The sequence below is a fragment of the Lates calcarifer genome, linkage group LG8 (genome assembly GCF_001640805.2).
Source record: "Lates calcarifer isolate ASB-BC8 linkage group LG8, TLL_Latcal_v3, whole genome shotgun sequence".
NCBI classification, from domain to species: domain Eukaryota; kingdom Metazoa; phylum Chordata; class Actinopteri; family Centropomidae; genus Lates; species Lates calcarifer.
In genome coordinates this window covers 17,223,074-17,240,771 of record NC_066840.1, presented here as the reverse complement: position 1 = coordinate 17,240,771, position 17,698 = coordinate 17,223,074, and the positions used below count along the sequence as shown (strand labels likewise).

Genomic DNA, 17,698 nt, shown 5'->3' with positions numbered 1-17,698 from the left:
TTAATGGAAAGAATATCAAGGGGAAATGTAGAAAGAGAATTATAAAGGGAATGGGTTTGAATGAGTCAGTGGTGGACAGGAAGAAAAGAGAAAGAAATAGAAAAAGATTTATCTTTGGAGGAGGAGAGACAATAAAGGCTACAACGACTATAAGAAACTAAGGGAAAGAAAAGAGAAACAGACAACCTGACAGGGAGACATTCAAAGAATGGTTGTGTGGCTTGTGTGCACATGTACTATATATATGTGTGTGTGTGTGTTTTTGCCTGTTCATTCTGTGTCTGTATGTGTGTTTGATAAGGGCTCTACCATACCGGTTGTGTTGCTGCAGGATAGTGTGCGTCAGGCTCCATCAATATGACATGTCTTTGATGTGGAAATACAAGGAGCAAAAGCCCAGCCAGCCTCAGTCCAGTCCCCAGCGGGACACATCTACCACTGTGCATGTGCATACATGTGTATTTGAGTGTGTGAGAGAGAGACTAAGCGAGAGAGAGAAGTAGAGAAAGAGAAACACAGAGAGCCACAAGCCACAACAAGCAACAAAAGTAACCACTGCTTCAATGTTTTTTAACTATCGCTCTGCAAAGGAGGCAACAGTTCTGACCTGAGCATCTCCTGAGCTAAAGACAGTGTGGAGTCCGCTGTGGAGTGGAATCAATATTTTATGTAAATGCTGTTAATAAGCGTTTCCATGCCAGTGTTGAGTAATATCAGCATGTCTCCTGCTGCTAAATTGACACATTAATGTTTTTCTTGCTTTTTGGCATGAACCTGTTGCTGATCCTTGTGTTCAGTTAAAAATTATAAATATTTATGCTTTTTGTGAATTTACAATTATCATTTTATCCTGTAGAGTTAATTTTCCCTTTTGACTGATTAGGCATTGTTGAGAAGGGGCATTTTAAATGAAGCTCAGTCTAGCACTCGAAAATGACTGCATTAGAATTTTTGGATGAAGTACTGAGGTTCAGTTTCACTAATAAATGACACCATACCATATGGCGCTGTTCATGGTAGATTGGTCATACAGAGTGATTTTTCTTTACAAGGATCATTGTAAGACTTAACCAAACAAATACAGCTCCAATACAGTACAATTCTGTCAGGGGTTTGGATGTTGAAAAGACATCTTACTTTGGCAAAGTTTTACTTTTACATCTATCTGTTGGGCCCCTGAGTTTTCACACGCAAGTAGTGTGTGGGGGAGTTGGACAAAAGAAGAGATAAAGGCAGTCTGACAGAAGCAAGGGGGATAAATCAGGTCCAGGCAGAAAAGGAGATAGAGACAAGGAAGAGGAAAGACAGAAGGATGAGCCCATCCATTGAGCCCGTGTGTGGGCTTGCTGCTAACCTGGACTGTGCCATCGCTGCTGTGTTTTTGGTAAACACTGACTTGGAGGGAGGTAATCCAACCAGCCTACTCTGTCAGTTTTTATTCCCTCCCAGCTACAAGATGGACTTTCCACACAGACACACTTAAATGATAGCATATGTAACTGCACACTTACATTATACACATAATGTGTAGGCACATTTGAATACTATACTTACATCCACATGGAAATAACCTGAGAGTTAATAACTTGGCTAGGTACACAGAACGATCCCATGACCACAACATGGATGTCTACCAAGATGACAGAACAAACAAACAAACAAACAATAAATGGTATTGTAGAGGAGCAGTGGCTTCAGCATCATAATGGCAGACTGCTCACAAAGAACAATATCTTGATAACTGTTTAGCCCTGACAATCACAGGCCACATGCTGTACCACCAGCTTGTGAATGTTGCCAAGGCGACTGCATATGAGCACTAATTGCCTATAACTGTACCCATGACAGAGAAAACAAGAAGCTGCTGCCTTAGTAAGCAAGTATAACATAAAGAAATAAATATAATCCCAATCATGCCTTTCTGTGTTGATTAACTATCAGTGTCAGTGCATTTATATTACGTTAATTGGATGGCTTTCTGAATGATAGTCAAACAGATGTATACACACATATTCATTCTGACAGAAGAATATGTCTTTGTTCTCATAGCAGATTATTCCTGCTGAAATACCTTTAACTTCAAGCGTTCTGTCATGTCTGGCCATGCAAAACACTTGTAGAATCTCTTAACTGAAATTTTAATTATATTTACACAAAATGGAAGTATTGTATACTATACAGGCAGTTTTATGTCTTTAAGATTAAAACAGAGATACTGACTCAAAAATCTCTTTGTTAAACTCTGAAAGGAAACCTATGGCTTGGTACAACTGAGTGTTATTTTCTTGTTCTGGCCTTTAGTTCTATCTGTTATGGTTACAGTCAGTCAATCAGAGAGATTTTAAAGAAACCCACAGGTTAGTCAAACCTATTTGTAAGAGAAAACAAAGGGCAACTTTGATGTAGTTTTAACACACAGCTTTCCCTCTGCAACAAGGAATTATTAGTGACATTACAAGTGTGCTCCCTCTTGTTTTACTTAAATAAAGTGAGTCTGGCACTGTGATCATCTCACTGCTTGTGTTTCTTGCTGCATTGGACCTATTTTTAGAGATGTTGCCACTATTTTATCATATTCAATTGAACTGATGGCCAGAACTGACACAATAAAACTAAATTTATGATGATCTCACTTCACAGTAATAAGCTTTGAGCCATTGCAGATAATTTAGCTATAATAACTATAGCTTCTCAAGAAAGAAGATGAAAATGATTGAGGATACAGCAGGTGTTGGAGATCATTGCTGGTGCATTGAAACTACTGATGGAGTTTCTGTAAGTAGCTTTTTTTCCCAATGTTTGTCTGTGTTTTCCAGCATGCACATGCATTTATCTATAGGCTGGTGTTTGTATGTGTTGTGTGAAGTCGCATCATCCTCATTCCACCCAGGGTGTGTGAGTCTTGGAGTGTCCAGTCTCCATGAGGTCAGTGGCTGCTGTGATAATGCTTAACTGATGCCGGCTGTCAATAGCCATTCACCAGGAGAAAAGTGCTCCGCCTGTTCAGTAAATTACACAGTGCGACGTGAGCTGTGAGGTTCAAAACAACCTGACCCCACTGTTGTTGGAAGAAACAATAGAACAATGACTGCAATCAGCTTTTCCAGCAACCATCTGTGTCATGCTGCTGACTACAAAACACCTTTCCATTACTCCAGGGCTGCAGCTATTAGCTCACCATGCTATTGACTCCAAAGTGAGATGGAGAGGTTATTGTAATGGCACATTACATTGTCTCTGACCCTTCTTTATCCAGTGTTTTGTTTCACTGACCTTGACATAGGTGGGCTTTTTGAATGCTGTAAAGCCCCTGAAGTGATCATTTCTCACAATGACTTGTTTTTTCACAGATGAACATATTTGTGAAGTGTCATTATATTGCTGATTACAGTGGCTTTTAAAAATATTTTGTCTGTGTTTGAAACATGATTTTCATCGTTTTCCTTGACTCTCTCCTTCTCACGGCTTCTGCAAGCATGCCCGGGAGCAGTATGAAAAACTAGCCATCATGCACAAGAACATGCAAAAGCTCTATGAGAACATAGGCAGCTATTTTGCCTTTGACCCCCACTCTGTCAGCGTGGAGGATTTCTTCGGAGAACTGGCCAACTTCCGCATCCTCTTCATGGTAAGTTTAAAGTTTATGGTTTGTTTACATGTACATGAAAAGTCTCATGTTTACTGTTTCTTCAAAGTAGACACACACAGACTAACAGAAGCCACCACCCACACATGCACATGCTTAAGCACGCACACATTGGGCGTCACTGAAACGAGAGCAGAATTTGTGTGTTACACATACACACATTTTCACAAGGCTTTCAGCAGGTCCTAACAGATGGTGAAAACATGTGCGAACATTATAGTGTAATACTTTAATGGCTGAAACTGGGTGTTAAAGTGGTACAGTGATTTAGTTTTACACTTAAATGAAGTTGGGGTTCTCATAAGGGACACATTTAGAAAAGTTACTTATTATATATTATGTATTATTACATAATAATCCTTCACTTACTTCATCCTTCACTTCCCACAATGCAGTGTAATATCATATTTTTCCTAAATCCTCCCTGTGTTTAAAAAAAAAAAAAAAAACATACTCCATATAATCAGATCATCAGGGTTATTTTCTCAGACTTAGCTATCTCTTCCAGAGCCACTGAGGACATTATAGAACTGTAATTTGTGTTAGCAACACAGTCACATGATAGTCTATAAAGATTTTTGTTGAGACAATCTGTTGCTAGTTTCAGTTCTGAGGGTGATTTACTTTCCTCATCTAAAAAATGAAAGTTTTTGGATGTTCTTGGGAAAGTGTACCATTTTTTCTGGCCATTTATTGTGGTCTTTAAATTCCCTTGGTCGGCCCTGACATGCCTTTCAGTTTTTCTTTTAAGTTCTTGCACTGTTCTCTACAAGAATGTAACTGTGCTCACCTGCTGTGTGACTTCCTTCCATATGTTATCTTTTAGTAGGTCATAATGCCACTGTGCCTGCCAAAGATTTTTTTTTTTCCCTGAATCATTCACTGACTTAACCTCTTTTTGTCACAGAATTCTTTTCTTTTGCAGTTTCTTCAATGCCATCAAAGTCTATAAGGTTATGAATATGGGTCTTCTTTAAAAGGGGCATTCTTTGGTACATTTTAAAAGATTATTTGGTTCCAACAACATGCCGGCCATTCACAGACAAACACCATGTAAAAGGGGATATAGATGCAATCAAAAAGTCATACTTTCCAGCATTTGATGGATCTGTCTTATGTTTAAGATCAGAATGTTTTATAATATGCAGATATATTCACACAATTTGATACCCAGTACTTTTAACGCACATACAGAAGGACATAAATGTGTAAATTATGATATAGGTTGTATGGATAGAAGTTTCTCCACCTACATGTTCTGTACTGTACATCCAAATGGGAAACAAAAATGCTCAATCACATTTAAGTGATTTAAGTGAACCAAATTTCAGATGTCCAAAAGTGCAGAACATAACCTATAAATTAACTTATTAACATAACTGTTTTAGTAGATTCATATGAACTACTTGTTACCAGTGCTGATTAAGAAACTTTTAGTACTGACTTGTGAGGTTGAAGAAAAAAGACAGTTATGACACAGATTATAATATATTATTTGAAAGAGGGAATGCTGAGAATAGGAGAATGTCTAATGTCGTTGTCTCACTGATAAAAGAGTCTTGGGCAAGCTTCTTAACCTGTTAAACACAGTTTCATTAGCTTGAAACCTCTTGTGTGTATGCATGTGCATGTGCTTTCACCACAGGGTATCGTAGATCTTTTTGTTGGATTTTGTTAGAGGTAATGAGTCTAGAGAGGACTAGGGAAAGTAGATGAAATTGCATTTTACTTTGCACCTGAGAGTTTAAAAGAGTTTAAAATTCAGTATGGCTGGGAAAAAGTTTCTGTAAAAGGTGTAACATTTCTACACATATTGACCTTAAACACTGTAACACCGTTTATGATGTCTTTAAAATACTAGCAGAAAGGGCATACACAAGTGAGAAAGTACTGAGGTATAAGTGGAAAAAGAATTTACTTTGGATAAAAGTAAAATTCAAAATTTCTTCTACATCTGTATTATAGGAGGTGTGGTTACTGAGAACAGTGAATAATGCACATTGGGCAAAACAAATTAATTAAAGAGATGATGTTAACAGTGAGGTAAACAGCACATCATCTCAGAACAAAACACAAATTTCTTTTTCCTGACTAGACAAGTCTGTTAAACATTTATTCAAGTGTCTTTGCTTTCTACCTTCTACAGTCTATCCATCCCTCCTGGCACCGCCCTAAAATCCCCGGTGTCAGGATGATGACATGGTGTCCAGAAGGCACGCTCTCAGTATTCACAATCCATTAACATGAATGGCAAGGTCCCCTTGTCTGAATCCTTCTCCTCTCTTTACTATGATCCCCATCTGAAACCAACTTTTCATTCCCACTGATCAAAGAGCACGAGCACACAACACAACGCTCCCTCAAGGATTCCAGAGTTGCATATCTCTAAAAGAGGCATCCACGCAAGAAAATAAATTATTCTCTCAAGCAAATAGCTGCATATGAATATTTTATTACTGATTTAAACTTTCCTGCTATGGATGAGGGGAGGGAAGTGAGTGGGATAAAGTGTTGTGGTGTGGTTGAAATGAGGGGGGCTGGTTATAAGTTAATGTATTCATATAAAAACAATCCTTTAATCACCATATTCTTCAGATATTATTTATAGTTTTTGGCTCCTCAGCTCTGCTGACAGAAAGGCTAATCCCATCTGCTTGCAGAGCACAAGGAATCAATGGTTGTTTCCACTTGAATGTTGTTTTTCTTTTCATACCCTGTAAAAACAACTGAGCTAGCTTCTTTGCAGCACAATGAAAACCTCTTCCTTAGCTTTTCTTGTCAGTGAAGAATCTTTGACGAAGTCAGTCAACATCAACCATCACTGATTTTCCAAATGGCAAATCAAATGAGCTAACTATGACTTCTCACCAGTTAATAATTTAAAAAGAGCCCTGAATTTAACTTCTTGATATGCCTGGTGTGCCAAAGACTTTTATTTCAATATTGAGACATTGAGTTGTTTGACTCAGACGAAACGTCTTTGCTAACTTCCATCTATGTTGCATTGCCCTGTGTAATGCATTCACAGCACAAAGCATCTGCAGTATTAAAGAATTCCATTGCAATACAGTCACCCTAAATTGCTTTTACTAAAAAGCTAGGGCTTAATGCACCCGACCGACATGAGGCATTTGAGTAAACGCATTGACAGACAGTCCTCACAGAACTGAATGTAACTGATAAGAGAATCCATTAACTCTATTTTCCTTCTGTTTCATTCTCTTTCTCTCCCTCGCTCCCGTCCCATTCTCTTTTTTTTTCCTGTGGCCAATGAAATATTATTTGATTTCAACACATGGAGTTAGTATTCGAAGAGTCCAACAATTTGTTAATTTAATGCTGCTGCCATATTCTGAAATAGAGCATGAGTGAAATGCAATCGCAGGGTCTGTATGTGTAATCCTGACCAGGAGCATGGGGTATGAGGATTTTTCCATTAATGAGTTATCAAAGCGCAGCAGATGGGCTGGGATGAGCTAACAGTCTTCCTTGTTAATTGAGTGACTTTCTAATAAGACCAAAAGACCCAGACTGGGTTCGCAAAGTAGCAAGATAGAGCATCTAAGAGATTAGAATGATGATTTGTGTGTGTGGGGGGGGTGCATTCGTCCACTTATAAGCCCATTTGATATTTCTAAAGCTTGCTAATTCCTTCACAATATGACAAATTATCATAATCATGACGATCACGCTGAAGATGATGCTCTGACAGTGCCACTCTCCCCCACCTTCTAGCTAAATCACTGTCACGTTTCCTTAGTATTTTTACTTACACTGGCATGACACAGTCATTAAAATCATTGCACCAGATTTTGGAGGTCACCTATCAATATGGGAATACATCTATACCAAAGAGCAGAAGTCTTGCAATCTGTAACCTATAACTTCTTGAAACCACTTCCCCCCAACACCCTGGCATACACTGTAACAGATGGCTAATAAACACATTTGCTGCTTAAAGCCCAGGCGCTGTAGTGTTTGTAAAATTCAAATGAGATATAGCAGTGACATTCTCTGTGTGAGATCACTGGTACAACTGAGCAGTTGGAAATACTCATTGCTCCCTCATTGGACTGGCAAACTTGTATGCATGGGAGGGGAACCGTGCTGTGGGAGATGTATTGTGTTGTGCAGGGTCAAGGAAGAACAGCAAACACATTTCATGAATTATTGAAAGAACAGACCTGGAAAGGGAAAATGCTGCCTGGCCCCTGTTGGTAGATTGGACCTCTGAGTTGCACAGCACTCAGTTTTTCAGCCAGATGTAGATAGAGGAGTGCTTATAATCTCTGTCTTAGGTGCACTGGAGGCCACGAGTGTGACATACGCTCACTTTGTCTCATGGCCTCTATGAGCCTGAAAGCAAGAATGTGCTGCTTCAATAGTGTTGTTGACAACCCTACATGGCATAAAGGTGTTATTATGCAAAACCACATTTTGTTTGGTCTCTTTGAGAATTTGAAATTTCTAAAACTAAATTTACATGCTCCCCTGAGCAAAATGTGTACAGCACCTGCACCACATTTTCTTGCTTTTCACCGGAGGGATTCAGGGCACAGAGCCAGTCATTAACATAGGCTCCCGGACTGTAGGATTTGTTTCATTTAAAGGTTATTAGGCAGGATCCTGGCCATAAAGGACACTGTCTATCACGGTGGACAATGGTAGGGGAAACATCTTTGACCCCTCTGGGTCAGTTTGAAGTGCTGGGCTACACTTTTTTATTGCACCTTTCCTTCAGTTCCTTGTACAATATTTAATATTTACTTTTTGCGTGACTGTCTTTATGTTTTTGGTTTTAAACCGTGTTATTGTTGAAGAACATACTTTTATTGGATTATTTGGTTCGCAACCAAAATCCTCCCTGTTGTACCTTAGTGCATTATAGTATTTTGGTAGCCATCAGTAAATATATTCATTTTCTTCCTCTTCATCAACATTTCTTTGACTTGACGCAAAATACCACCTTCAGTAACTGAGAAAGAGTAATGGTATAACTACCTGTTATCACGTAAGTGCGCAGTAAATACTTTAGACATTTAAACTTTTTTTTTTTCACTGAGGAAGACTATGAGATACAATCAAAAGTTCCAGAAAAGATAGTATGTGATCTTGAGTTTCATGAGTGAACCTTCATACTTAGATTAATAAAAGTGTATTTTTCAAAATTTAAATTTGAAATGATAATGCATCCATTTTATTTGATGCCTTGTGTCATATTTTAATTGGATTCAGACTCTTGCTCAACTCTTGCCTCATTGGGTGGCACTATAACTATAGTGATGATCTTCACCAAGAGACCGGTGATTTAATGGGAGGACAAAAAATAACTTGTTTTAATGGTCACAAATTATATTGTAAATATTGTATTTTGATCTAGTTTTGACCTGGATTTAGTAGATGAGATTCTGGAGACAAAACAAGATACATGGATTTTTCTAAAACATGTTTTTCATCTTTGTTGGAATTCATATAGTATTAGAGCAGATTCAAGAGAGATCAGATCTTTTGCCCCTTGTTCCAATGAGGTTTAAATCTGGTTCCCTGCACTGAAGACTATTTTTGAAAACACATCTCATGGGGATTGTTTATCTCTTGTATGTCCTCCTACAACATGCAGAGTTACCAAGAAAATGAGACCTGATACAATCAGTTGTTGCCAGCGGCAAAATAGGGTCGTCAAAGAGAATGGTAAAGGGAAAAAATAAGAGAAGAGTGAAAACATATTTGTTGCTATGGTAATTACTGGTGCTGTTTGATTAGAGCCACATAATTATTTTGCATAATTATGTTTACAGTCAAAACTAGTTGTTTGTTTAAAATAAGTTTTGCCGGCAGGATTTTATTTGTAATCTGCATAATTTATCTTCCAACTTATGTTGTAGACGCTGGGCAATGCAGTGATATTACATCCAAAATGAACTGAATCCTGTCAGAGGATGAGGACAGAGATCAATTTGATTCATGCTGCCAGTGCTGCCCATCACTTAAACAAATTACACAAGTTACCTGTTTACTTGTTTCACTGAATATTCACCACAGATCTCATGCACTCTTATTCAAAACTGAAGCAAAGTGCATATACTTACAGAGCGTAGCTGCATCATCTATTCAACCTTGATATAGCAATAAAATGTTTGTTGCAGCTGATGAAGCAAAACATCTGTCCTCATACTTTCATAATGCTCATATACAAAAACACACTCACTCTCCCACTATTATTTTGCTTTCTCTCTCTCTATCATGCCTCCCTCTATCACCCTCACCACCCCATTGCCCTTGTCATCCAACAAGGAGACAGTGACAATGAGGGCTTGTGTCCTTGGACATGGAGCAAAGCTCTACTATTGACTGGCATGATGAGCTGCTCTTTCCTTGTTCCTTCCCCACAATCCCCGTAATCCCTCAGTCTTAGCTGCCAACACGACACACACATCAGGACCACCACAGGGGCATTTGATGGGGGGGCCTACTGTCGCCACTTATTATATCAGTGTACAGACAGGGCCATGCCTTCACTTATTCACATGTGCACACACACACACACACATACATGCATACATTAGGGGGAACACCACAGATGAGCAGAGGCACTAAAGATGCTCATGGAATCCAGTGAAGGCACACAGGCTCATATGCATGTGCACACAGAGTATGACCTCTCACACACATACACTAACACCTATGATGGGTCCTGTCAAGGGCTGCGCCACAGGCCTGGGATGAGAGAACATTTTGTTGTCTCCAAAGGTCACACGGTTGCATCTTCCTCTCTGTTGGCACAAGAACAAACTGACACATTTGTAAAGGCTGAATCCGTACCGTTGATTATCTCTCTTTCTCTGACTCCTTCCTGACATTTCAGCCGGTCACGAAGGAGGAGGAGGATGATATCTCTTTCTTCCTCCTCTGAGACTTGCACACTGCTGCTACACTTTCCTTTTCTTATGCAGTGACATATTGTCATAGGAAATATACTAGCATGGTTAACATGTATGATGATCATGTATCCTTTTTTCTATACATATAAAGTGCAATATTGATGTATTATTGAGAATGAACTGACTTTTTGTGCTATTGAAAATAGCAGTGAAAGTACTGCTGAAGTATTACAAATAGGCTTGTTTTTTTTTTTTTTAAAGTCCATACACAAGGCATGATATATTGTTTATTCCAGCAGCTCATCTCTAACTATCAAACTCCTCTCTGAATAAGAATTTGCTGATGGCATGCTGCTGCTTCTGAACACTATACTGTAGCAAAGACACTAAAAGAGTGGTGGTGGCAAGAGGCAGATTCTGATTTTATCTGTCTGTGTGTCTGCGTGTGTGTATGTGTATGTGTGTGTGTGTGTGTGTGTGTGCGTGTGCCTCATCAGGAAGCAGTGAAGGAGAACCACAAGAAGAGGGAGATGGAGGAGAAGATCAAGAGAGCCAAGCTGGCGAAGGAGAAAGCAGAGCGCGAGAAGCAGGAGCGCCAGCAGAAGAAGAAGCAGCTGATTGACATGAACAAAGGTATGCTACTTCTCCCCGCGCCACCACAGAGATGGAGACGGGGAGGCAGGTGGGGAGTTAGGAGGAGGAGAACAGGAGGATGGAGAGGGGGTTTCATGGAATTGTGCTTCACACAGATTTGAACTCAGAAGGATGAGGATAATGGGTAAGAGTGGAAGGAGTCGTGTTTTTCAGCTGTGAGGGAATCTTATATTTACCCCCATAGCCGATACAATGCTTCTAAACAACAGACAGATTATGCTACTTTTAGCTTGTTTTTTTTCCATAGTGCATTTGCTCACATAGACAGAAACAATCTGTCCTACAGCATGTTTATATATTTATAAACATTTAACACACTTTAATCAACCAATGTTACAATAAAGTAATCCAGCGATAAATAAATGCAAATACTTTGTTTGAGTTCAGTGGCAGGGTCACACAACATGTAGGGCACACATAAAGAAAGGATGCTGAAAGGCTAAAAATAGCTCTGCAGATTACACTTCCAACACAATGATACTGTTATTAGTTTTTCACTGGTCATGTGCAAGTAATACAACAGAAAATTATTCCTCTAGTGTGAGAAGTTTGCGGGCAGTGTGCTATATTTATTGTAGTGAATCATTGGAATTGTCCTCCAGCGATTCCAGTAAACTGTGTATTGATCAGTGTAAGTTGCAGTTGTCCAGACATGAAAAATTAGAGTGACAGAACTGGATGCCTGTGTCTAGTTATGCCAATGACATTGAGAAGGAATTTCAAGCCCGAGGGGGCTTTGCAAGCAGTCATTGTGGTCTTTTGTCCATTTTTTTTGACAAACAGACTGGGATTTTCACAATTCACCAGCTTCTAAATGTCAGCACCAGCCAAGGACCTCTCTGTAGCTCAGCCACATTGGGAAATGTGACAAGACAGTCTTCAGTATGCCACAAACTCTCCAAGATAATTGATGCATGCTACAGTTTTTTGTTTGTTTTTTTTCCTTCTTTTTTTCCCTGAGCAGTGACCTCTTTGAAAGCCTCACTTTTAATAATCCAACATGGCTGAGCTGAAGGAGGCTGTCTACCCCTCTCTCTCATTCTGGCTAACCAGATGGAGAAGGGTTGAGAAGGAGGTATGATATTAAATATTTCTGCCAGGGCAGATTTTGATCTCAGTTTCTGAATGCCATAATATGACTTTTATGAATAAAACATGAGGACGACATGGGCAACGTTGCCTGCAGCTTTGGAGATAGTGGGGATTGTCCTCTAACCAACTCCTAGCTCATTGGGTTGTTGCGATCACAATGACCTTGGCAGTTATGAAATACACACTTTCAAATTCAAGATGTGCTAAACCCAGGCTGCTTTTTCATCTGTCAAGGTTCTTACCTGCATTGACTACACATTTTCATTTAACACTGAATAGTTCCATTTTGTGTACTAACTTGTCTGTGAAATGTAATCAGAGAAAGGACAATCAAATACGGAGCTCTTTAAATGGATCCTGTGAATGGGAAGCTGAACTTGAGCCAGAACAAGGTTGGAGGTTACAGCAGCTTGGTGTTCCGCTCTTGTGTTCTCACCCAGCTTCTCTTTAAGCTGCTTGGTTGGAGCGCACAAAGCAGGATATTCAGTGTTTTTGTGTTGCACATCTTTCTTTTCTCTATCTCCACTCCTCTTCAGTTGACAACCTTGGCTTGAGAGTCTATGTTCCTCTCTCCCATTCTCTTCTAAAATTCTATATGTGCTTCAGATATTTTGAGGATTTAGTTATTTGAGGAGATATTTCACATGAATATTTCATGCTGAGCATCAGCTGTGTTGTCTGTGAAGGTTGATGAAAATAAGGTAGTCTATGGGACAAAGAGGCTTGTTTAATTCCTCTCGCCATTAAATAATCATGTCCAAACATTTTGCACATTAATTTTACATTTTAAACGTTGAAAGGCTAATTGAAATGCTGCGTAGACTGAGACAGACAGACGGACGGATAGATAGATAGATAGATAGATAGATAGATAGATAGATAGATAGATAGATAGATAGATAGATTTTAAATTGATAGAAATAATGAATTGTTGACCTGAATATAGTATTTTCTGTTTACAAATCCATTAGCATGAACAGATGGAGTAAACATATGGCCATTGTATTATGATAATTATGTACAGGTCAATATCTTATCTGTTTTATAGATTCACTGATTTTATTGTTTAAAAGACTGTTTGATGGATCATACTACTGTGTTTAATGCAAATTCAAGAGGCTATTTTTGAGAAGGGATAGATTTTTTTGTCATTTCACAAATTGTGACCTAATCCTCTTCAGCGTGCAAATGATTAAAAATGAAATGCATATTTAATGAGAATTTAATTCATTTAGCTTTTGCCAGCATGGCACCAGGGTGGGGGAAGGGAAACAGACAAATGTTTTTAGGAAACTGAAAAAAAAAAAAAAAAAATCCACATCTCCCAGTTGATAAAACTTGAGATTATGCTATCTGACATGCACACTTCTCCAACAAGCATGATTGATAGATGAGACAAGTGCAGAGCTAAACGTGTTTTCCTTGTGAAGTATTAGAAATCCTAATGTAGGAAATTGCTTATGAAATCATTACCGAGTCACCCCATTTATTTTAATTTGCTCTAAGTGGATTTCCATATTCTCTTGAACTGACCAGATGTTCAGCATTTACAAAATGGTTTTACTTCACTGGAAATAACAGTTAAAGACTGTAGAATAAACCCAAACTAATGCTTCTGTTCTGTCTGCCCTGCCCTGTGTAGAACAGGGGAAGATGCTTCATCGCAGCAGGATATTTTTTATTGCGGCACATGAAACAATGTCACAAGCAGCATGTCGAGTGTGTCAAGAGCCAGAGCATGGTAAAGCATCTGGACTTCCTTTCTCCAAGGCATTTGTGTGGACTAGTAGGCCCCTGTGGCCGCCTGCTCGGCTGGCATCACCAGGGTCAGTGCCCCCATCTGGGGCAAGTGTCTGCACCCACATGTCAACTGCGTACCCCAGTCAAATCCACTAAGCTTTGAACAGAGCCGGAAAGCGCAGATGCCGCTTTGAGCACAATGCAGCTTGGCATGAGGCACATAGTAATAAACAAACAACCAGGAACAAAAAAAAGAAGTTATTCCAACATTTTATTTAGTCCGGGCATTTTTCCCAGGTAGCACAGAGAAATAGTGAAGAACTTTGTGTTTTACATGTTTTCTGTCAACTTTTCTCAGACCTACTTTATATTGTATGGTTTTCAGTATGTGAACAGTTGCAGTAGCTTGTGTAATAGTCCCACTCCCCATATGAAACTCTCTTTTTATTGCCAACCTGAGGAATATCAAGTGTAGAAACATATTGGTGGTAGCCTGCAAGTTTTACAGCACCTTTTATGAGTGTTCCAACTGTAAGCTATTTCAGTTGACTACACATATTTAATGTAATCCAACTGAACTAATGTATAAGAAAGAATTTTCTTAAGTAATCCTTAAGTCTCAAAATAGAATTATCTGATTGGAAAAGTAATTTTGTAAAATCAGTTACTAAAATTGTTCTACACAGTATTATTAAAACCCTCAAAATGCATGCAGAGTCTGCACAGATGCTGTTTTTATGATTAAGTTTTACCTGCAAAGTGATCATTTTTTACTATATGAATTAGAGACCACTAAGCCACTTCCACCCATTTTAGCAACAGCTTGCAGACACTAGCAGAATGCTCTGTTGGAATGTGTTTTTTTCTCAGTGTTTTTTGTTGATATAACCATTGAACACTCACTATTTCAATCTTAAACAGAGTTAACTTTGTTCACACAACAGCTGGAAGTTGTCTATACCGCATACTCTTACTATTGTGTTTTAAAATTACAGAGCCCATTAGTAGTAAACATAGTTCTGATATTCTGATTAACTCTCATAAGGATACAGCCACAGATATTAAACAAAATGTCCAATAATTCAAGATCCTGCTTGCAGTCAATGGTTCATTATTAATTGTACATAAGATAATCCTTAAATGGTGTTTCCATTGTTTTTTTTTCTTTTTTCTTTTCAATGTATTTTACAATTACTTTGTGTCCTCCTTTCCTTCTTTTCCAAAGGCATTTTTACCGTTCAGCAAGGCCTGCTAGAATGAGGTCTCCATGTCTCTATGATTCTCTGCAGAGAGCAGTTGGCATGTTGACAATGATGGGCCTGCAGCTTCTATTTATGCATCCTCCTTGTCAACCTTTCACACTTAGAGGATGAACTAGTATATGTTTACATAAATAAAAGTGGGCTCCTCTCAAAAAAGCATTCCATTTACTAAATATGAGCAAAATAAGTTAGTATAGGCTTTTAAAGCATTTCAGACTGCAGTGTTTGTATGTTCTATTTATTTATTTTTGTACATTTCAGTATTCTTCGTATGCCTCAGCTTCACTCTACATGCTGATACAGCTTGACTTTTAATGTGGATTTAAGACAATACACATGTACCATTTGTTAGATAATACACAATTAAGATTCAGCCGTTCTTAGAGGCTGATGGAGAGTATTAAAATAGATTGTATTGATTCTATAAGGCCAACATGTCCTAATCACAATGTGTTTTCTCATTTCCCTGTGTTTCTTCCTTGAAGACAAAGTTGTGAAAGGTTTTTTTTTTTTTTTTTGTTTACCAAAGCACATTTCTCAAATTCAAGTATCTATTAGTGTGGAATGCTAAACTAAATTGACATATTTTTGTGCAGCTGGCTGACTGGTTGTGGCTGGTGGAGCCCTGTCAGGAATGACAGTGAAAGAGATGTGGATTGATGGCTTTGTGTGACACTGACAGCTGCCGGTAGGCCAGTGCATACCTGCGTCGAAGCAATGCCAGCTAGGTGATCATAGACAAGCGCTGACAGGCAGTGGTGGGTTGGACAGGTTAGCTCTCTAAGTTTGCATAGTGTCTCTACAGCACAGCAGACATGGCAAACAATATTACCAGGCAAGATAGCTTGTAAAGGCGTGAAGGTCAGAAACCCAAGTAGATAAAAGAAATATTTCTGAAAGAGATTCTGAATATTCCTCAGCTTAGCTTGGGAAATGAAACCAGTATTAGGGAGCTAAAGCTGACCTTCATGTTTGATATGGAATATAACGAACAAGGACAGACCTTTCCACAATGTAATGATGATATATGGTAGTGCTTCTGAATTTCTGCCTGTTTATTCCCCAAAGTGTCATTTCTTTGTCATGCTGATGATTGCTTCCATATCTGGTTATGTATTTGTAGTTTCTGTTGAGTTATAAAAATGAAGGATCTTTCACCACATCTGCATATGGATGTCACAGCAGTGAAATGCCAAACTCTGGGCAAATTGCCTTTTTCGACGACCTTGCATTTGAGCTGTGTCGATCTGGAGCGCAGGAAGTGCAAGGCACGATCTGAAACTCCCAAGTATGGATTGGTGAATTTCATCATTACCTTGAAAGACAGGAACAAGGGCACCAGGATTATCTGCTGTCATACACCCATTCTAATAAATAACAGCATATTAGATTGTGCTTTATCTCCAGTCGAAATCAGAATCTGCCTTAAGGCAATGATGGCACACAGAACATAGCTGACTGCATCTTAGCCATGACCTATAGTAGCAAGCTGCATGAACAGAAATGTAAAAAAAGAAAAAGAAAGAAGGAAAGAGAGAAAAAAAAGAGAGCAAGTTACACATAAACTAAGGATTAAATTCATCTGATTTAATTCAAAATGACATTTTGTAAGTGAAGGTGATGCAATAAACTTCTATAAATAAGTGTCAGCATGAGGAAAATGAGCCTGGTTTCACATGAAGCCTTTTAATATTCTAGAATAAACACCATAATTCATTAGCAATTAGAGGCAACACCAGGGAATAGTCTCCCTTATGTTTCTGTCTTTCTGCCGTATGAATTAAACTGTCAAGTTGAACGTGTATACTTGTTTTACTTTACTATTTTAATTTGTGGTTCCCTCTTCTGCATCAGGAAAGACAGAAAACACTAATAAGATTGCACCTTAAAGTTATTAATCACTTTTATCTTTTAATTTAGTTAAGACTACATCAAGGAAATGAGACATGCATCAGATATCTGTGTTTCCTGTTCTTTACCTTTTATTCCCTATGTGTGTCTATTTCTGTGTCCCACACGCACACTGACTGTGCTCATCCTGCCTTGTGCTTTTCTCTCTCCTATTGCTTCTGTAAATGTTCTTCTTCTCCTTGGTGAAATCAGCTCAGGCACAGTTGAATCTCATTAATTTGTGGGTGGTTCAAGAGTCTGATCATTTCCCCTCCCAGATCTGGACCTCACCAGTCACTTTACAGTCAATCAAACCTAATTACCCTCACTACAAAGACCATCAAATCCCATTGTCAAATCCATTTAGCTTCCCCAGACAGCACCGCCTTTCACTGATGCAAACAGCCCATGTGGGGTTTGGTTCAGATGTTATCTTGATCTGGATTCCAAAACTCTGCTATCCAAATGTGCCACTCATTTAAAATGGGGAATCTACACTGTGCTGGATGGATGAAACCCAAACTGTTTATAGC

The 17,698-nt window shown here is 38.7% G+C and overlaps 1 protein-coding gene across 1 annotated transcript in view; it reads left to right on the top strand.

Annotated features, from left to right (window-relative positions):
• diaph2 (diaphanous-related formin 2) overlaps window positions 1-17,698 on the top strand; it is a 344,139-nt gene that overhangs the window by 275,924 nt on the left and 50,517 nt on the right. The window contains 2 exon segments of the mRNA XM_051072493.1: window positions 3,464-3,628; window positions 11,025-11,160. Of these exon segments, the coding sequence (XP_050928450.1) occupies window positions 3,464-3,628; window positions 11,025-11,160 (301 nt within the window).